Source organism: Cucurbita moschata, unplaced genomic scaffold (assembly GCF_002738365.1).
Source record: "Cucurbita moschata cultivar Rifu unplaced genomic scaffold, Cmos_1.0 Cmo_Scf00027, whole genome shotgun sequence".
Classification (NCBI taxonomy): Eukaryota; Viridiplantae; Streptophyta; class Magnoliopsida; order Cucurbitales; family Cucurbitaceae; genus Cucurbita; species Cucurbita moschata.
The window spans coordinates 3,084,976-3,108,306 of NW_019268543.1; the positions used below are offsets into that span (position 1 = coordinate 3,084,976).

Genomic DNA, 23,331 nt, shown 5'->3' on the forward strand with positions numbered 1-23,331 from the left:
TATATATATATATATATATATATATATATATATATATATATATATATATATATATATATATATATCTTTTTGCTTTGGTCAGCTCATCAGCTCACGATGCCCCCTCTGAGAGAACAAAACATTTTTTATAAGCGTGTAGAAACCTATTCTTAGCCTACGCATTTTAAAACCTGAAGGGGAAGCCTGAAAGGGAAAACCCAAAGAGGACAATATTTGTCAGCGGTGAACTTGGGCCGTTACAAATTGTACCAAAGCCAGATATCGGGCAATGTGCTAACGAGGAGGTTGAGCCCCGAAGGGGGGTGAGTGGATTGGGGGGTCCCACATCGATTGGAGAAGGGAACGAGTGCCAGCGAGGACGCTGGGCCCCGAAAGGGGGTGGATTGTGAGATTCCACATCGGTTGAAAAGATGAACGAACCATTCTTTATAAGGGTATGGAAGCCTCTCCCTAACAGACGCGTTTTAAAAACCTTGAGGGAAAGCCCAAGAGAAAAAGCTCAAAGATGACAATATCTGTTAGTAGTGGGTTTGAGCCGTTACAAATAAACACACTAAAGAATGAAAGTAAAAACTTCAAACAGTTTGGATAATAATGATAAAAAGATCGAACAAACCTAGCATCCGGAAGAGCATGTTTGAGTGAGAAGCGTCGCAAATTATGAAGCCTAAGTCGATCTAAGATTAAAGGATTGGCATTATGTTCGCAACAATCGGCGATCACAGCGGTAATCCTTCCCTTTTCATCTCTCTCTTCATATGCATTTATGAAATGAAATGTAATGAATAATGGTACTTCTACGCTTGCAACCTGCATTTCATTGAAAAGTATGCATTATAAGTAATAATGTCATATTTGATATCATATAAGCTTGGTTGCAATTTGTGTACAGGTATCAGCAATAATGCAAAATAAGATAGAAAGGGAAGACGTACAATACTTCCACTAGCTTTGCACATGACATGCATAAAGGCTTTAGACTCCGGCCGCCACTCAAACTTATACAACGGCGTCGGCTCTGCCCTCAGCAAGTTTTGAGCACAATATCTCAATGGCATCTCCGGCACCACCACATAATTCTCCGTCACTGGAAACGAGTGGACCCAACCTGGGGCCGGTCCACCCTTGCAGTTGACCCGACCGATCACCTTTCGCTCGTTTGAGCCCGGTTCCATCCGAACCACCAAGTAACCTGGGTTTAAAAGATCTGGCAACAATGTCAAAAACTCCAAGTCCGTAACAATTGGATGAGCCGAATGAATCAAACCGCCGAGTGAGTCACTATACTCAAACTTCCCGATGGTCTCTAACGTACTCGGGTTGATTATTATAGACCCCTTTTGCGTCTCTGTAAGACAAACAACTCGACTATCGCCAAGCTTCACGACTCCAGTGTTTGCATTATCAGTCAACGATACACCAGAGAAAAGGTTTGCGAGCTCTCCAACATAGGCAAGAAAGTTATCAGTCTTGGGGACTTCAGAAAATTCACGATAACAAACCTTTTGATTCTTCATGGCAGCCTTATAAGCATTCGATTCGATTTGACGGTGGCCAGCAATTAACCGACCATCTTCAAAGTGAAGCTTAACAATGGTAGCATAACCATCGAAAAGGTGACGAAAGTTATAATTTCCAATATTCCATACTCCAGGTCCATTTCTCAAATACGTTCCATTCTACATGAAAACATGATTCAATTTAATCAATACGACAATCATCTAATATAACGTTAAAAACTATAGTATAAAAAATGTCAAGAAATTCATTAAGCACGTAGGTACAACAATTAACATTAATTAATACAATTAAAGTTTGAATCAAACACTAACCAATATCTAACGATTCATCTGATGTTATGGCTTGTTTGAAAAAGACAACGGAAAGAATTGTTTAGGTTATGAACATATTTGTTTTATAGTATTTGTGTCTCCGTCAACAAACATAAATCAATTAAACCAAAGAATATCCCTCCGTATATTTTAAAAATAATAATTTTTATTTGTTTAAATTATTAAAAAAAAAATATATTTTTCCATAACGATTAATCACCATAGGAACGAAATTATTTCTGATCATATGCATGCAAGCTTTTAAGATCGATTTCAATCCAATATTTAAATTTTCATATCATAAAAATTGATTTAAAACATGTTTGAGGCTAATTTTAAGCATGACACGAAACCGTATCCATTTTAGTTCAATAGTTACGAAACGAACCAGCCAACGAGGCAATTGGCCTTGGACGGAGAGTTGTCCTTCCCATCGGTCTTGTCGAATGCTGGTCCATGCAACGTGAGTCGGGGGAATGGAGGTGTCGATATCAGGCAATGGAACGACGACAGGTGGCGAGGGGCGGATGGGACTGGCTATGCTTCTGATGGTGAAGCTGGAAACGGTGCGTTTTGGAGGGTGGAGGGGAAGACATGGATTATAGGGTTTGAAGCTAATGCAGCTTCCGGCGGCCATGGAAGCCATCTTGAGAGAATTGGTTATGATTTGGAAGAGAGAGAGAGAGAGATGGTGACGAGACAAGGAGTTGAAAGAGAGGTATTTATAAGAGAAAATAATAATAATAATAATAATTATTTTGCATATTGGAATCTTCATTGGTGGAGTTCCATTTCACAAGAAGACATTGGTCTTTTAATTTTTTTTTTAAATTAATTAATTTCTTAATTTCTCTCTCTCCCTCATGCAAGGTGTTATATATATATATATATTTGACTTTCATTTTGCAAAATTTAAATATTTTTTTAAAAAATGTGAAATTCTTAAAAAAAATAAAAAAATGAAAAAACCATACGAATAAAAACCCTATACCCTAAACCCTAAACCCTAAACAATCTATGATGGTTACATATCTATGATAATATCGAGTTTTTTTTTCACCAAAATATTATATGATCAGACGGATTGTCTCGTATGATTCGTCGAAGTGGGTTAATTGATCCACACGAGTTGTCTCTCATGCATGCTTGCCAAAGGAGAATTGATGATCTGTTGTGAGATCTCACAGTGGTTGGAGAGGAGAACGAAACATTACTTATAAGAGTGGAAACCTCTCCCGGTTCGAAAGGTAAGTTTTCAAAAATATATATTGAAGTACAGTTGTCTGGAAATAAATAAATATATGTTTTAGGGATAATCGAACAACCTAAACTAAACAATCGTAAATTATTTAATAAAAGTTGTTTGAGTTGAAAAAATTTACAATCCAACAACTGGGTTTGGTCTGAAACATGTTTTAACCCGATCCAACCCAACTTTCAAAAAACGCTATGTCCTATAGTACCGTCTCGACCGACCCAAACAATTGGGTTTAGTCGGATGGAATTGGCTTATTATTTGTGATAGCCATAACACACTTATGGTTGTGGCACTAATGAAGAAAATTATAGTACTAATAATAATAATAAATAATTAAGAAAATAGTAATTATAGTGAAATCTTCAGTATTAATATGAAAAATAACAGTATTAATAAACAATAATTATGGGTGTAATTGATTATGACGCCATTTGGCAATTAAAGTTTCCAACTTTCAATTTATAATCACCCTTTACATCATCACAACCATGATAATTAACCTTTGAAAATCCCAAACTTCCAATAAAATTAGGGTTTTACTCAAATACCTTATTCTAAATAATTACATTAAACTATACCCAAAATTCTTCCATCTATTATGTATCGTCGTCAGCTTCATGATTTTAAAACGCATCTATTAGAGAGAGGTTTCCACACCACTATAGGAAATGTTTCGTTCCCTCTCCAATCGATGTGGGACCTCAAAATCCAACTCACTTGGGGCCCAACATACTCACTAGCACACTGTCCCGTGTTTGGCTCTGATACCATTTGTAATAGCCCAAGCCCACCACTAACAAATATTGTCCACTTTGATCCGTTACGTATCGCCGACCACCCCTGTAAGGAATGATTCGTTCACCTGTTCAACCGAGGTGAGATCTCACATATCAATTTTCTCGAGAAAAATAATTTTTCGTCCCTAAAATTCGAATAAAATAATAGTAGGTATGGGAGAGAGATGGGATGGAATGGAATATTTGACCATCCAAAGTGGAGGAAATGAAACAAACCCTAAATTATGATGTTTTCCATCAAACAAACCCATACATTTTTTAATTATTATTTTATTTTATTTTATTTTATTTTATTTTATGTTAGTCCATACCTCTTATGGAAAAGTGGGTTCAACACATGTTATATTTTTGGGGTCCTTGTGTTTGCCATGGCCAAATACGAAAAACGCCACCTTACAACTTCCAAATATGAAAAACGCTACCTTATAACTTGAGAAACCAACGCCCTCGTAGACCCACCGCTCGGTATCTAGTTCTAATACCATTTAACAACCCAAACCCACTATTAGTAGATATAGTTCGCTCTAGCCCGTTACATATCATCATCAGTCTCACAGTTAAAACGCGTCGTTCATGAACTTAATTACCATATATTTTTAAAAGCTGACGAGACTAAATCGTAATTTAACTAAAAAAAAAAACGTTTTAATGGGTCGAAACATTTTGCTTCCACACGGCAAACAAAAGTTTGTAGCTTTTATTTTAATTGGCTTCTCATTCATAAAACACACAATTTATTACAATCATTGTTATTGTTGCCATTACCTTGGAAAATCATATTTTAAAATTACAAATTAAATTAATATATAAATTGAGAAATTACAATCATTTTCCATTTTGACTATATAATATATTGCCTTACAATATCGATCGTGTGTTGTATTATGGGAAATTTCTATTCCCACGTATACAACTATTTCTTTTTATATATATATAATTAAATGGAACCTAATAATTCTTCAATTTTTAATTATAAAATTAAAATTAATAAATAAAATCATAGAGTTTTTTACTATATATATATATATTCTATTAAAAATGTAAAATATCGTAATAAATTCAATAATATTTTAATATTACAATATATATACTATATTATAATATTAAAATATATATTTAAAATGAGACGAACGAAAATATGAAAAAGTTAAATGAAATATCATCTAAATATTAAAAATAAAAATAAAGAAGAAATAAATTCACGATGAAAAGAGGTAGAAAATGGGGAGCATACAAATGAAATAATAATGAAGATTAGACAATTATTATTATAATTATTATTTTTGGAATTAAAAAATAAATAAAAAGTAATTTTGTATTATATTATATGATAATGAAAGGGTAATAATAATTAAAATAAAAAAATAAAATAAAATAAAAATAAATAAAATTGGGTATTGGAGGAGGAGTTGTGTGGGCGTTGTCTCCGCATGCTCTCTTTGATTCCCACACGAATAATTTCCAACTCTCTCTTGTTTTTATTTTATTTTTATTTTTATTTAATTTGTGGCAGACAAAATTAACAAACCCCCACGACACCCAACAACTCTAATTAACCTCCCTTAATCACATCCTTAATTACTCCTAATTACTCCATTATAGTGGAGCCTCCAAAATCCCTCCTTTTTATATTTATTCTAATCTCCACTCACTCTATTTTTTTTTTTTTTTTTTTATACTGTTTTGGTATCTCTTCTTATATGGATTTGAAGATGTAACCGCTCGAACTCACTGCTAGCAGATATTATCTACTAAGGAGAGGTTTTCACAAACTTGTAAGAAATGTTTCGTTCCTCTCTCCAACCGATGTCGGATCTCACAATTCACCTTCTTTAGGGGTCCTGCGTTCTCGCTGCCACATTGCTTGATGCCTAGCTCTAATACCATTTGTAGCAGTTTAAACCCACTGTCCGCTTTGACTCGTTACGTATCGTTGTCAGCCTCATGATTTTAAAACACGTCTACTAGGGAGAGGTTTCCACACCCTTATATGAAATGTTTCGTTCTTTCTTCCAACCGATGTGGGATCTCGCAAAAGATGATACAATGTACGAAGCAGATTGTTATAATATAAATAGTCGTTGATCAAAATTAGGGGAGTACACGGGATGAATTGAAAAAAATCTTTTGAACCAATCTGAAGGTTATTTAGGTTGGTGATTTGAGCAACCCGAATGGAGTTCCCACCTTTTATTTTCGGGTCGGTTGAATTGGGTCATCGAGTTGTTCTTTTTTAAAAAAATCATACTAATTCACAATACATGTTATATTATTAACTAAAATCTTATAAAGTTCAAATATAAAACATTTACACGTCACAATGCATCACTAACATCGGTTTTAAACATTAAATATTATTCTTAAATCTTTTTTCAGTTATAACCCTACTTCCGTGCTGGTCAGGTTGACCCGACAAAAAAATGTCAACCAACAAACTAAACCAATTTTTTTATCTTCCAAAAAGTCAACCGGTATGATTTAGTATTAGTAGTCAGAATTAATCGAGTTATCGGGTGATATGAACACCTTTAATCAAAATTAGACGGTTTTAAAAGAGTCGTTAATTTCGATTCGACATTAGCCCACTAATTCAACATGTTGTCTAACGTGGGTATCCAACAAAATCAAGAATTGGTTCGAGGCAATATACTGATATCAAATTGAATGATCGATTACTTCAGTTTTGTCGACTAACTTAACACGAAATTATAGTACGATCGATATAACATATTGATTCGATTCATAAGAATTTGGTCAGCTAAGTTGAAGAATAAGTGAAGATTGAAATGGATTTTAATGAGAAAAAGGGAATGTATGCAATTAGGTATGATATATAAATGATTAAATTTGATAGAAAAATTATAATGGGAATTATATATATATATATATATATATATATATATATATAAAATAATAATTGTTTTAGAAAGAAAAATGGGTGAGTGGTTTAATGGATTAAATGATTAGGAGTTGAATGCTTTCAACAATTTGTTTGACTTTGAATATTCTGTTCTCATGTCTCAATTTGTAATTTCACATCCATTTTATATGTTTTTTTTTTTAATTTCATTACACAATTATCTAATTATATTATAATTCAACAAGTTTTTATTTCATAATCATGTGCTTAATTTTACAAAAAATAAAAATTAAAAAAAAGTTAAATTACCATTTAGTCCTTTTTAGAAAGAATATATGCGTTAAATTACAATTTAGCTTCAAATTTGTGAGATCTCACATCGACGGGAGATATGTACAAAGCATTCCTTATAAAGGTGTGAAAATATTTTCTCAGTAGATGCTAGCGTAATACATAATGGGCTAAAGTGGACAATATCTATTAGCGGTGGGCTTGAGTTGTTACAAATGGTATCAGAGCTAGGTATCGAGTGGTGTGCTAATGAAAACGCTTGGCCCATGTCGATTGGAGAGGGGATCAAAACATTCTTTATAATAGCGTAACGTTGTGCTGGGCTCCCAAAGGGAGTGGATTGTGAGATCCCAAGTCGATTGGAGAGGGGAACAAAACATTTCTCATAAGGGTGTAACGCTAACGTAGCTAGTAATTATATCAATTTAAACCCTAAATTATTTGTTGCTTAGATGTGAGTTTTAGTTAAATCTTGAACGGTAAAATTTTTCGAAACTTATTTCTAAACAACTCGGTAGGTTCGGGATAATCCTTTATTCCACCTGATTTATTTTCTGTATGTATATAGATTTGTTCGATATGAATTACCTATAAGTAGACGTAGACTTTTTTTTGTAATGAATTTAACGACAAAAGGATCGGTTGTTAAGATTAAAATTAAACTTTAAAAAATTCGGGATATAATTGAAACGAACCACTTAGGAGTATTTATTATAATTTAAATTTGCATGTAGTGTAATTATTTAATAATAAAGTGATTAAAAAATATTTAAAAACAGACATTCAAAAACAAGATCAGAATATGCTTTTTTTTTTTTTTGTAATTTAAGAAAAAAAATAAGAAAAAAAGAATATTCGATGGAAATAAATTCTATGCGTTTTTAGAACGATAGAGAAAGAAGATATAAACAATTAAGAATTTGGAATTTTTGTTTTATGCTTTGTAACGACATTAACTGAAAAAATATATTTTAAGGTATTTTTTTAAAAATAATAATAATATATTTAAATAATTTTTAAAATGCCAAATTAAAAAATAATTGTTACACTAAATTATTCGACTCATTTATTTAAAAAATTAGAAAAAAAGTGAATTAAGATTTGAAATTTATACTAATAAAAAAATATATAGAAGAAAAAATATATATTTTTTTAAAAAGTTTGGTTGATCAATTAATTCAAAGTTTTTAAACTAACTCAGCACATAACATTGTAATTTATTTAAATTTAATTCATTTTACGTTCGTTTGGTTGGAATAACGGAATTATTCAGATCATCTGATCCTTTAAACACTCCTAGTTATATCCGAAAAGTTTCTTTCATGTCTATTAGACTTTTTTTTTTTTGTCTTTTTGCGGGGGAAAAAACAAAAAATATATATATATAATAATGTTTATTATTATTATTGTATTTTTGAAAAAAATTTAAAAAAAAATAATAAAACGAGGTACCCATCGTATTATTTTAAAGACGTCGATCTTTTGAATAAATGTGAATTTTTTATTAGAGACGTTGATAAGGTAGGTGGAGACGGGAAAGGCTTTCCCGTCTCTATTCCTGCCTCTTATTTCAATTTTAATTTTTGCGAAATTTTTCATTTATTTTTTTCTGGGAATCGGAGAATTTTTTTCAAACTCAAATTTTAGTTTTTTCACACTTTTATATATTTCTATATAATATAAATATATAATAAATTATTTTTGTGCCTTAATATATATAAAGTGGGCCGGGTGGAGATTTAGCGGAGTGGGCGTTCAAATGGTCTAGAATAGCCCAAATGGCCCAAATATAAATGGGCCGAAAATCAGCCCATCATTTAGCGCTTAGGAAAAGAAGTCCTTCGCAGTCTATATTGGAAAATTTGAAAATAAAATGTCAATACGGAATACTTTTTAAAAAAATAAAAAATAATTTTTTTATAAATATATTTGAAAAAAAAATAATATAAAATTTTAAATTTTAATTAATTTTTTTTAATCATAAACTTTCATATATTTTTTTACTGATTAACAAAAATTGAATAAAAATTAGAAATTGAAATTTTTAACTAGTATAATATCCAATTTAATGGGTAAATATTTTAATTATTTTATTTTATTTTACAAATACACGTCGAAAAAGATAGAAAACTCATTTACCCAATTCTACATTGCGACGTTTGAGTAAATAACACATATATTAATTAAACATTTATATGAATTAATAGTCATTACTTATACCAATAAGATACACGTTTCTTTTCGAAATAAAATAAGAATTTCAAAAACATATTAAAATAAAATAAATAAAGGTGTGCAATGGTTGGTAGCTGTGAAAAGAAATGTTTGGAGAGTCAGTGGCTTTGCCCGTAATAGACAAACCTACCCGACAAAATGCGTAATATCAATCATTGTCTTTCCATTTTCCCACAATTTCTAATTATTATTATAATTAATTTAATTCAATTTTTTAGTTTCATTTTTTTTAATATAAAGTATGTTCATAATAAATTAATTTAGTATAATTATACCGAAAATGACTTAATATTTTCGGCTCTCGTTTAGATTGAATCGGAAATGTTCGAATTAGATCTATAGCGTCTCTTGAGGGTGTGTAAGATACACACTCCCGAGAGAGATTAGGCACTTGAGTGGGATTGAGGACATGTTTAGGCCACCTTGCCCGTGACCGTGGTTGCCAAATTAGATTGTGGAATATAAAATGAGTTATCGAGAACCAATTGGGTTCTAGGTTTCGTTGGCTAGATACTTAGGTTGGTCAGCTAAGACTCGGCTTACTTTAATTGCATTCTTTAATATTCCTAGATTCTAAAAAAACAAACCGTTATTCATTATTAAAATTGTCGACTTCGAGAAAATTTCAATTCTTTATGGCGTACCAGTCGAATTTAATGTTGTAGCTTCAACTTCCCAAAAACAGAAAAAAGTGAAATTATTATCCTTTCGTTGTTTGCTAGCTAGATTTGTAACAGGCTATGAACATTTCGTAAATATTTTATCGATACGTCTCTTTCGATTGGATTTATATGTTTTTTACTCCTTGATTTTGGACTTTTATTATTATTATTATTATTATTAACATTTTTCATATTTTTCATGTTTTATCTGAATTTTTATAATATTTTAAAAATTAAATTTCAAAAAATGTGTTAAATATCACCTTTTATTTTAAGGTTTAATTATCATAATAAAAGCATATATATCTCGTTCATCAATAATACATTACACCGAGACATTAACATTAAATAAAAAATTTGAGTCGTACGTAAATTGTCAAAATCCAACGAATTTTTTTTAATAAAATAAGCTAAATAAATCGAAAATTGAGGGACGTGGATATGAAGAATTATGAAATAAGTGGGGGCAAGCACGTGCCTTTCAACGGGATACCTCATGAACGTGTCGTTGACAATTAAACTTCCTACCTACCAATCACCTCTCTCCAACTCATACATTTTCTTTTATTAAATTATAAATTTGGTCCAGGTATTTAATTTATAAATTTTTAAAAATATATTTAATGGTTTCTTAAATTTTTAATTTTATTTTTAAATAAATTTTAATTTTATGTGTAAAATTAAAAGATAAAAGAATCGTATAACTCAAACTCGAGAATTGAGGACTTATAATTACTTTTTTTTTTATTAAAAAAAAAAAACTATTATTGTTTTGTTTTTTTTCTTTTCTTCCTTATTTTAAATCAAATTTGTACTCATTAAAATATTATTTTATATTTAATGCTGGTAAATATATATATATATAGTTTGAATATTTCAATTATATCATTAAAATTTAAAATTTTTCATTTTAATTTTTTTTCCTTGAGTTTAACTATATAAAATTAAAATAAAATTTGTAAGTTCACTGCTAGTAAATACTGTTTGTTCCTTATGGTCAGTTTTCTCATAGTTTTAAAATAGTATATTAGACAGAAGTTTTCACACTTTTATAAGAAATATTTTATTCCCTTCTCGAGGCAATGTGGAATCTCGCAATCCACCTCCCTGGAGGCAGCGTCTTCATTGATATATCGTTCGGTGTCTGACTCTAATATCATTTGTAACAGTATAAGCTCACCCACCAGTAGCCGATATTGTCCGCTTTGACTTGTTACGTATCGCTACCAACCTCACGGTTATAGGTAGAGGTTTCCACACCCTTATAATGAATCTTTTATTCCCTTCTCCCGTCGATGTGAAATCTTGCAATCCATCTTACTTGGGGCCCTACATCTTCGTTGGCACACTGCCAGATGTCTTAACTCTGATACAATGTGTAATAGCTCAAATCCACTAATAGTAAATGTTTTTCACTTTTACTTATTACATATGACCGCTCACCGTTTTTAAACGTTGGAAGGATGAAAAATTAAAAAAAAAATTGGTGTATGGGTTAAATGAGAGTACGGACAAAACCCTGAAGAAAAGTGGAGAGGTCGCTGTCACAGAAAAGGGATAATATGACGCCATTATCTTGTTGTTTTTTTTTTTTTTTTTTTGTTCTTTACCACCCTCGTGTCTGATTTTGATTGGTCCGGACATTGGTGGGCCCTTTGTAGGGCAATCTGTCCCAACCACAGCGAGTGTCCTACAAGTGGAGGGAGGGGTGGCTTCTTCTGTATGGCCCCGCAACTTTGGTGAAAGGCTGATGCATTAAGTCAAAAGGCGAATGGGTGGAAAAGTTTTAGTAATATTGGACTTTCTTTTGGATGTCGACAAAATATAATCTTGATAACTTTTTGTGTTATTTACAAATTTTTGTTTTCTAGTACACTTTTCATTTTATTAACGGGCTACAAGGCTCGATTATCTATACAAATTCCCGTCTCGATATGTTTATGTAACACAGTTCAAGTCTACCGCTAACAGATATTATTCTCTTTGGAACGCGTTTGCTAAGAAAAATGTTCCGCACCCTTATAAAAAGTGTTTTGTTTTCCTCCCCAACCGATGTGTGATCTCACAATCTACCCCTTTCAAGATCCAGCATCCTCCCTAACACTCGTTCCTTTCTCTAATCGATGTGAAACCCTCCATCAAATCCACCCCTTCGGGGCCAGCGTCCTTACTGGCACACCGCCTTGTGTCTACCCCCCTTCGAGGAACAACCTCCTTGCTCGCACATCGTCTAGTGTCTGGCTCTGATACCATTTGTAACGGCTTAAGCTCACCACTAGCAGATATTTTCCTCTTTAAGAGTTCCTTTCGAGCTTACCCTCGAGGTTTTTGAAACAAGTCTACTAAGGAGATATTTCCACACTTTAGTGTTTCGTTCTCCTCCCTAACCAATAGGGATCTCACAGTTTATCTAATTTTAGAATCCGACTAACTCGAATTACTCATTCTGATTCATAAAATGTTAGGGTTAGATTTTTTTCGATTTGGGTTGGGATGAATTTTTGGAAAATCGAAAAAAATTGGGTCGATTAGCGGATTGACATCTTGTTGACCGAGTCAACCCAATCAACCAGAAAATAGAGTTACAAACCAACCCTACTTCTAACATCATTACAAAGATTAAAAATATTTAATATATACCCGACGTTAATATATTACGACTTGTGAATGTTTAATGCTTGAATTTTATAAAATTTTAGCAATAAATATTTTTAAATGATTAAAAAGACAAACCGACAATCCAACTCGAAAACAGAGGATTAGGTTAGATTATGAACTCTATACGAGTTACTCAGATTAGGGTTAATGAATTTCGAATTTACGAGAATCGATCAAATAACAGAGTTACAAGGGGAAATTTGTAATTTTACAATTTTAAAAATTATTTCTAACCCCATTTTTCCAATGTACTAAAAAAAAATGAATACGTCCCTTTTGAACAATAATTTGTTATGGGTCGAGACATTTTGATATGCGTGTGCGGTGATCAGACAATATTTATTATATGCACCCTACAAATATAAAAATATAAATATTGCTAATAAGTCCCTCATCTTCTACTACTTTTCAATTTAGTCCCTCTTCTTCCTGGAAGTTATTGTTTAAATTTTAATATATGATCAAACGTAAATATGAGTATAGCTCAATTGTTATAAAATTTTCACGCTCATTTTATTATATAAAAAAATGAGTGTTTAAAAGTCGGACCGATATTTAATCAAGCTATTATTTTATTATTTTATGGAAGCATCCAACCACCGAGAATCATATAAATGGTTGAAAATTGGAATGAAAGCTCCATGTCAACAATCAATCCATCCATGCATGTTTTTAGGACATTTATTTTTCTCGACAATATTAATAATATAATATTAAAAAATAAAGCCATTTTTCTTCCCGTTTTTACCCGTTCGACTTATACCCGAGCTAATACTCTTTTGTGATCGGACAAAATACTCGATTTTTTTAATTAAAAAAATACAAAATATTATATATTTGACCTAAAAAAAGGTTTCTAGATTAGGAAAATTAGGTGACACTATTAGTAAGAAGAAAGAATGTTGTTTTTATTAATTTATTGAAATTAAACATTTTGGGCTGCTTTAAGATATTATAAGTACGAAACCAACTTGTGTGATTGATTTTATTATTATTATTATTATTAAATTAAATTAATTAGGGTTTTTTTAATTAATTAATTTATAGGCATCTCATGACATCACAATCATAACACCAACCATTAATTAATAAATAAATAATAATTTCACAATCACATCTTTGAAATTCAGCCTTTTCTGATTTTTCTTTTTCTTTATAATATGAAATTAATATTTATTTCCAAAACAATAATTCATAGAGAATCTTAATTATTAACAACTCCCTAATCTTAATCATTATCAATTTTGCTAATACATAATTCTTTGATTTAATTAATTTATTTTTAATATATATATTTTTCCGATTAGATTCTATTTGATATCATTCTGCAAATCTACTTAAGAAGTCCAACGCTAGCAAATATTGTTAGCTTCAACCCATAAATCTCACGATTTTAAAACGTGTCTATTAAGGAGAGGTTTTCATGCTCTTATAAAAAATGCTTTGTTTTCTTGTTCAATCGACGTGAGATCTCACATTTGAATCCATTAACGTAAATGGCACGGGACTAAGCTCTTGAAAATCATCAAACAAATGTGTGTATAAAAAATTGAATGATCATTATTACGAACAAATAAACACAATCTTGAAAGCTCTAGGGCTCGCTATGTATGTATGTATGTATGTATATATATATGTGTGTGTATATATACGTACGTGGAATTTAGGATAATTGAAATGAAATTAGGTGGAGAATTGACGTCTAATGAGAAGGCCATGCAAAATAAAAATTAAATTAAAAAAAAAAGGAGGGAAAAAGTGGGACCCACAGGGGAATTTGACAGTGTGGTGATAACAGGCTGACAGTGCACGAATTAAATAGTTCGTGTCGGGACACGTGTCGAGCAATGGAGGTGCCGACAGTCGCTTTCAATGCCTTCGTAATCGTCTCTCTCACATATCTTTTTCTTTCAAGTAATCAACTGCTTACGTGACAGTGCCACCATTTTCCATTTCCACCTCATTCTACAATTAATTAATTAATTAATTATTATTATTGTTTTTTTAATTATATTATAAATACAAATTATGTCAACTATATGTCTAAACGTCCACCTATATTCTTAATATTTTAACCCCAAATATATAGACGATAAATATTTTTAATATTGTTTATATTTCAATTTAAAATTTTGAATTTATGTGTATAAAATCAAAAATTCTTTCATTTATTTAGCGTGTAAGTTTCCATATTTGTTGGAGAAGGAAACGAAACATGTTTTAAGAGTGTGAAAATATTTCCTTAGCATACGCGTTTTAAAATTATGAAGCTGATAACGATATGTAATAGGTCAAATGGACAATACTTACTAGCAGTGGGCACCAAAGAAGTCGATTAAAAGAATATTAAAGAAACGAGAAATTTTTTTAAAGAAAAACCATTTACTCAAAAAAGTGTGATTTTAGTACACAAAAACCTTTTTTTAAAGTTGGAAAAAGATATTAAAAAAAAGTAATTGAAGGATAGAAAGAATGAATCTTTTCATAATCTCCTCTTTGTTTTATTTCCAAAAGTTAAAAAAATAATAATAATAAATAAATAAAATCTGAACTTGCTCTATTTTTTTTTAGTTTCTATTTAATTAATTTATTTAAAAGCTTTTATTTTAGGAAAATTAATTTAAAGGAAGTGGGGAACAATAAATCAATTGATTTTTTTTTTTTTGTATATAAAAAAAGTGATTTAATTAGAAAGATTCTGATGATATTTGTGTATATATTATATGGTGGTGTTGTTAAAAAGCATACCCTGAAAGTGATGTCTAATTTCTTTTAGTGTTTCTAAATGCAACGTCTCAAATGGTCAATATAGCGGTCCTCGATGCCTCCATAATCGCCAGTGTTTAATAATTGTTGGACCGAGATTAAATCATCGGCTGTGTGTCTTATTCATTAACTTAAACTCGAATCGACTAACTGTTTTAAAATGTTTTTGCTAGGGAGATGTTTCCACGTCTTATAAGGAATGTTTTGTTCTCCTATCCAACCAATGTGGGATTTCACTATCCACCTTCTTTAGGGGCTCGACGTCATCATTGGCACACCCTCCGATGTCTATAGAATGTGAGATGAAGCGAGGGCACTAAATTCAATATATAATAAAATATTATTTATTTATTTTTAATTTTAATAAATTTGTCACACTCTAAATAATTAAATAAAGGTGGAGCCTTGTATCTTAAAAGGAGTTCATTGCTTTAATTTTTGTTTGGCTTCCCCTTTACAACACCCCTTTTAATAATAACAATAATAATCTCGTTTTTAGTGGTATCTGATAGTGGTGGGCTTTAGCTGTTAAAAATAGTTTCGGAGTCAGTCACTAAACAGTATGAGACACTGGTCGGAGTACTAGATTCTCTCCATATGTCTAAGTTGACAATAATACGTAATAAGTCAAAACGAACAATATTTGCTATCGAATATTATTTAAGGGGTTGGGAGACAATAATACAATATGAAATAATTGCATAATGAAAGTGGAGGAGACTAGGAGAATCTAGAATAAAATGGAACATTATTTTAATTTTTTTATTTATTTATATGGTTTTGATAATATTAATAAAGATGAAGATATGATTATGATTATTGTCATATGGGTTTTATGTATGCATCAAAATAGGTCCAAAATCCCTACATGCCAACAAATTTTGTCACACTTTATTTTACCTAATTAATAATATATATATATATATATATATATATATATATATATATATATATATATATGTTTATTTATTTATTGAATAAAGACAATAAAAATATTGAAAATTCAAATTCATAAATATTTTTTTAATAGGTCTTTAAATTTTTAATTTTACGTCTAACCCCTATTTTATTATATATAAATTTAAATTTTATGTTGGTAAAACGAATGGAAATTGAAACATTTATTTAAAAAAATTATATTTCAATTTATTATGATTATTATTATTATTATTATTTATCGTTTCTTTTTTTTTTTTAAATTTTAATATCCCAATTTGGCAACTTGCAAATACGTCCATTCCAATCGTCCTAAATGAATATTCTTCCAATTTCCCAAAAATCCTATTTTCGTCTTTTTTCTATTATTATATTTTATATTTTAATTTTTATACTATTTATATTAATCGAAATTACCATTTTAGAAAAAATTACATAAATTTATGCATATTAAAATATATATTGACCGATTATAAAAAAAGTAAAAAAATAAAAATGTGTGGTTGGTGGATATTGTATTAATTTTAAATATTATTTATAATATTTGGTGAATGGATGTATTATTTTTAGAACTAATTTAGAGTTAACTAAAAAAAATCCTAAATTATACAAAAATAAAGTTATTAGAAAAAAAGATTAATATAAATTTGATTAAACACGTGATTAGATGCTTCATTACTTCACTTAACCTTTTGTTGTGGTCCCACTTTCCACGAAGCCAACCTTAAATTAATTTCTCCAATGCAATCATTTTTACTCAATTTAATTGGTTTTTTTTTTTTTTTTTTTTTTTTTTTTTTTTTTTTGTATTTTTCAAAATAAGCGAAAAAAAAAATCTAATGACGATTTGTGTATTGTATGAATGACGCGTGCCCTATGACTCTAGTTTGTGCACATATCGTATTTTATGATTGTATTAGGTGACAAATTATGATAAGATATGATTATGTTATGTATAAAACGACAATGTAAAATTAGAACGTAATTAATCTAAATTAAACTCACTAAAATCACATTTGCAAGTGAGATTTGAAGATGGGTTAAAATGGGAAAATCAAATGTCTAGAAAAGTCCAAGAACACTTTAGCACATCAATATAATTAATAATTATTTTAATTACAATTTAAAAAATATTTTATAATCTACTAAAAAGGTGTAAGGGATCAAATATATAACTATTTATTTGCTTTGATATATATATATATATATATATATATATATAATAAAGTCTTGTGTTTTATAATTAAATTTAAATGAAAGTGGCAAACATCATCCTAATTAAATAAAAGTTATTTGTTGCTATTATTAGTTTTTCCTATTTTTATATTATTTAATTTAATTTATATTTAATTAAAGAAGATTCTAAAAGAGGATAAAACTTTGATTATTGCTCCCAAATTGGCAACTCTTCCCCACTTCCCAACCATATATTATTACGAAAATATTGTTTTAATTAAATAAAGGAAGTTTATTAATAATTAATATTAAATTAAAATTTAAAATTAATTAAAAATTTAGAGGGCCCAACATAAATTTAATAATTTTCTAAATTTATTTTTATTAAAAAATTAAGAAATTTGAATATGATATTTTCGACACTTTTTTTTTTAATTTAATTTTGTGTTTTGTGGGTTTATGGTTTCATAACATATTTAATAAGTCAATTTAACGGGTTCAAAATTCTTTTCTGTATATATTCGTGAGAATTTTTTATGAAAAGAACGTCATGATCGAGTTCGGTTAGTAGCAAAGAATTAGTTTGAATGTCTCTTTTCACTCTCAATACTTTCGAACTGGTTTTTTTTAGTCTAAATCATTAACTCTTGCCGTTTCTTTTATAAACAACCAAACATGTCTTTAACAGAATGATACTGACGTTTATCTTGGTGTTTCATAGTTGTTGTCAGCTCGTATCTTGATATATTCAATCAAATAGTTAACTATTAAGTTTTTGAAAACACGATTTAAATACTCGAAAAATCATTTCATATAGGATATCAATATTTTAAATAATGTATCGGACGTGTCGGGTAAATATGTTTAATTTAGATTATTTATTTATTTATTTATTTTTAGACAAGGATTGGGAAGTTGATTTTCACATTTAATTGTGAGCTTTGTTATTTGTGGATGAAGAGAATATTGGGTGTGGCCACCCAAATCTTGCAAAATCGTGGTTTCACTATATATATATATATATATATATTAAATAATTATATAAATTTTCTCGATTATTTGACGCATACAATTTGAATTTTGTGTCTGATTCATCTCTAAATTTTTAAAAGTTTTTTTTATTATTAAACTATAATTTTGTGTTTAATAAAATATTCAAAAAATTTTAAAATTAACTTATTTTGATATATATTTAAATTTTATATTTAATACGACTTTAAACTTATAATTTCATGTCCAGATAAATTTGTGATAGTTTAGGCTGAGAAAAATAGACAAAATATTGTTTATTTATTTATTTATTATTTATTTTTTTTTTTGGAAAAGGAAGTTTGACAATTCTACTTATAGTAATTATTGGGTAACTGATAGCCTTGTCATAAAGGAAAATTGATAGGAGGTCGCCTAACATAGAATTATTTTAAACAAAACACGTATAACCATGACATTCATATGATTGAGACACCGAAAAGTACATCTGGTTGGTATAAGTAATAACTTTTATTTCATTTAAGTTTTTCATAGTCATCCTATCTTCAAGATCGTTCTCATTGTGTGTTGTTTCAGTTCATTTATGTATCTCTTATTTACTTGAGTGTCACACCTACACCCTCTAACAATGACTATAAAATAGTTATATTACGACAATCTCATTAAATAAATTTTACTGGATAACATGTAACTGTAAAGTTTTTATTAAAATGATGTGAAATGACCTCATTAAAAGAAAATTATCTGATTTCCAAACATATAATTACTAATTTCTATTCGTTTATAAGTACGTACGTCTTAAATTTTTATCTCTATGTGGTTATTTTAATGAAAACGTAAATTTAATATATGTATTATTTTAATTCAAAGAAAATAATAATAATAAAAAAAAAAAGATAGCTAGATTGCATTAGATTTTAATCCTAATAAAAAAAATATGAAGTTGTATTCAAAAATTAAAAAATTATTTAATTTATCTTTTATAGAATTTAAATTATTAAACGAATTTTAATCCATATTTAGTGACAACTGACAGCTCACTAATTAGAATTTGGATTCAGTCACCCTATTTTAATTTATTAAATCCAAACAAAAAATTAATAAATAAAAAATATTTTAAAATCCCCTCCTTTAATCCAAATTCAATAAAAATTAAAACAAAACATAAAATAAAAAACTTTTATTTTATCAGTCACAAATTTTCGTTTTTTTTAAAAATTTTAATTGGGGATTTTAATTTTCCAACTAATTTAATATAGAAAGAGACAAAAATAAATAAATAAATAAGGAAATTGATTTCACTTCATTTCATTTCAACAGTCAAGACTGTACAGTTGTATGCATTGAAGAGAGATGAACAAAGCAAACAAAGAGAAGAAAACAGAGTTTTTTTTTTAAGCCCTTTCAAATAAAATAAAAAAAAAACCAAAAAGGGCCAAAAAAAAAAAAAACAAAAAAAACCCAACATTTTGAGAAATTAACCTTAACAACTCAAGAACAACAAGAACCATATGAATTTATTTGATTTGATTTTCAATAATCCCACAGCAATCCTTCGAACTTACCATAATCATCATTATCACAATCCTCCAAGCTCTGCACCCATGGCGGCGTGTACATCCAACACCCAGATTCCAATTCCTGCCCCGAGTCAAAAAACACAAACTCACCACCGAATCCGCCGTCGCCGCCGTCGTAACTCGTTCCGAGACTCGGTAGCTGGACGATTTCCGTGAGCTCATCGGTGGCATCGGAGGAGGAGGAGGAGGAGGAATTGTTGTTATTAGTATGAGTAGAGGAGAAATGATGCATACGAGCGGCTTTAGCGGCGGCGGCCTGAACGTCGCGAGGGGCGAGTGAAACAGGGCGGGGTAGGAGGTGTACCAGGTCGGGGAAATTAAGGATTGCGGCTTTTCCTTTGATGCTTAAGGCGGCTACATCGTGGGCTCGTGCAGCCATTTCAGGGCTGGGGAAAGTGCCTAACCAAATGCGGGATTTCTTTCTTGGCTCACGAATTTCGGACACCCATTTCCCCCAATTTCTCATTCGGACGCCTCTGTAAAGCGGGTGCTTCGAGTCCTCTGTGTCTCTGATGCGTTTGGGCTTCTTGTTCGGCTCCGGAGATGAACACGTTGTTGTGGCGTTTTCGTTTCTGCTCATTTCTTGAGACAGGGAGAGATAAAAAAGGGATTTTGGATTTTGGATTTTGGATTTTGTTTGTTTTCCTGCTTTACAAATCACACTTATAATACAGAGAAAAGCCTTGAAAGGAAATTTCTTATACACAATCTGGGGCCCCCTCTAGAATGGGGTGGATGACGTCGACTCGAGTGTACCGGTGGTAATAATCGTTCGATGTGAATTCCAAAGTATCGTTGATTTTAAATAACGGTCTCGATACTTTGATGGGTTCTCTCCAAAGCCCGTCGGCTACATTATAATCGTTGTTTGTATGACTCGAGTATCTAGTTAATCTCGACTATTAGTTGGGTTGGGTTAGATTTTTTTCATTTTGGGTTGGATATAATTTTTGGAAAATTGAAAATTTTAAGTTCGTCAGTGGGTTAGTATTTTTTTAGACCGCCAAACCAGTACAATCTAATCCAACTCTACTTTACTCGTAACATTAGTGATGCCTCGTAAATGTTTATTATTTGAGTTTTATGAGATTTTAGTTATTAATGTGACATATATATATATATATTAAATAAATATTATATTTTTTTTTAAATAATAAAAAACAATCGACAATCCAACTCAACCCAACCCAACCCAACCCAACCGAGGAATAGAGGATTGGGTTAGGTTGGTTGCTAACTCTATTCGTGTTGTTTGGCCACTAACCCAACTAATTTGAAATTTTGGGTTAATCCAAAAAGATTTATCCAATTCAATCTGTGTACAGATTTAATTTTTTTTTATTTTAAAAAAACTATAAATATTATCAAAATGATAATACAAGTAAAATTAAGGCTTGAGATATTATAGCGTTACAAAATTGCATTGACCAATTATTTCATTATTTTTGCTCATCATAATTGCCCTCATATTCATGACGCTACCGACCTAGTTTTAATATTTTTTTAATCATTTTTTGTTATATATATATATATATATCTTTATATTTAAAAATGCCTTATTTTAATTATAATATACCAATTGAAAATTAGGTTTGAATTACTATATAAGCTTACAATTTTTAAGAATCATTTTTATATATACTTAATTTCTAAAATTATGCAATATTAGAAAAATAAAAATTTAGGTTAAAAATAGTATTTTATGTTGGAACGGAACTAAGAGTATTTTATTATTAAACTAGTTCTGCGATGCTCTAATAGGTCGTAGAGTGGAGAATTTATTGTCTATCTTGTTGTCTCCAAAAAAAAAAGTTGGAGGATTTATGATAGTTTGCTTATGACATCACACCATTTAATTAGTGATATAATTAATGTCGATAGATCGATGATCATAATCATTTGTGTAACAGTCCAACTTCATCACTAGTAGATATTGTCACTTTAGCTCATTATGTATCGTCGTTAGTTTTATTGTTTTAAAATGTGTCTTGTTATGCAACGAACAATGTCTGCTAGCGGTAGGCTTGAGCTGTTACAAATGCTATCAGAGCCAAAGACTGAGCGGTGTGCCAAGAAGGACGCTCGGCCCTCAAGTGTGGTGGATTGTGAGATCGTACATCGATTGGAGAGGAGAACGAAGCAATCATTGTAAGGGTGTAGTTGCTTCTCCCTATTAGACGCGTTTTAAAAGCGTAAGGTTGATAGCGATAGGTAACGAGCCAAAACGAAATTTATAATCTCCAATTCTTAAAGTGGTTGAACTCGAAACAAAATTGCACGTTCTAGTTCTAGCAAAACGTTTAGACGGCGCAAAAACCCACAAGTTTAGACCTAATTGCAAGTGACCAACATATATTATTACCCGAGATTAAAATATAGACTTGTTATCTTTCCCGAGAAGAAAACGGGACGGATTATTGATGTTTGAAGATCTAAGAATGGGGTATGGTAGTAGTTGGATTGAACACCAAAGTTTTTCAGCCATACCAAACATTATTCATAACTCATTTTGGGTCCCCATTGAGTTATATATCAATCTTTTTAATGTCATTCATACGTTACCTTCTAACCTTCCTTCTACACCCTTAATATTTTTGTGGTGCTCGACTCGAGATGACACCGTGGTAGGGCGCAGTGCTAGGGTGGAAGTAAAGAGACGTCGTCGTCCTCGTCTTCATTGTCCGGTTAATAGCCATCGTCTCTGTCGAGAATTTTACATTACATTTCATTTTTCATAGAACAAATAAAATCTTTTTTCTCCCTCCCCATTCCCGACCCAACTTCAAAGTTGAAAAAACGAGCTAACCCTACGAACTTAAAATCAAATTATAGGACCCTCCCTAGTTTTTTTTTTTAATATATAAAACTTCATAGAATTAATTATTATGAAATTATTTTTTAATTTCTCAATTGAAATTTAATTTGGATCATAAAATGAAATAAATATATGTTTTTTTTTTAAATTAAAAAATTATGTTATTTTTAATTTTTAGTGACCGTTCATTATATCTGGGAATTTGCAGTTTTATATAGCTCTAGTTGAAACCATCCCTCCATGTGTTTTTATGTGGTCGTGGTAGCGTGACATCTCGGGTCAACTTTGTACCGTCTTAATCATTCTCGCGAAAATAATAATACCCTTTTTTGAACTTAATGTTATAGGGTCATTTTGTCGAGCCTATTTTATTTTCAACATTTTCAAATATATCATTGCTAGTCGACACAAAATACGACAAAAGAGAATAATCAAAGTACAAAAATCATTCGAGATAACTAATTTTAGCAAAAAA

The 23,331-nt window shown here is 30.2% G+C and overlaps 2 protein-coding genes across 2 annotated transcripts in view; both read right to left on the reverse strand.

Moving 5' to 3' along the window:
• LOC111462801 (carotenoid cleavage dioxygenase 8 homolog B, chloroplastic-like) overlaps positions 1-2,504 on the reverse strand; it is a 5,075-nt gene extending 2,571 nt beyond the window's left edge. The window contains exons 1-3 of the mRNA XM_023106546.1: positions 2,221-2,504; positions 936-1,679; positions 617-810 (exon numbers count right to left, since the gene is read on the reverse strand). Coding sequence (XP_022962314.1) covers positions 617-810; positions 936-1,679; positions 2,221-2,478 — 1,196 coding nt within the window. The 5' untranslated portion in view covers positions 2,479-2,504. The remainder of the gene's footprint in view (positions 1-616; positions 811-935; positions 1,680-2,220) is intronic.
• A 17,239-nt stretch (positions 2,505-19,743) lies between these two features.
• LOC111462803 (dehydration-responsive element-binding protein 3-like) lies at positions 19,744-20,690 on the reverse strand. Its single transcript, XM_023106548.1, has one exon. It carries the CDS (start codon positions 20,619-20,621, stop codon positions 19,995-19,997), a length of 627 nt encoding a protein of 208 aa, XP_022962316.1. The 5' UTR covers positions 20,622-20,690; the 3' UTR covers positions 19,744-19,994.
• Positions 20,691-23,331: the final 2,641 nt, after the last annotated feature.

Coding starts and splice junctions, on each gene's coding strand:
- LOC111462803 (XM_023106548.1), bottom strand. CDS start 20,621: ATGAGCAGAAACGAAAACGCCACAACAACGTGTTCATCTCCGGAGCCG.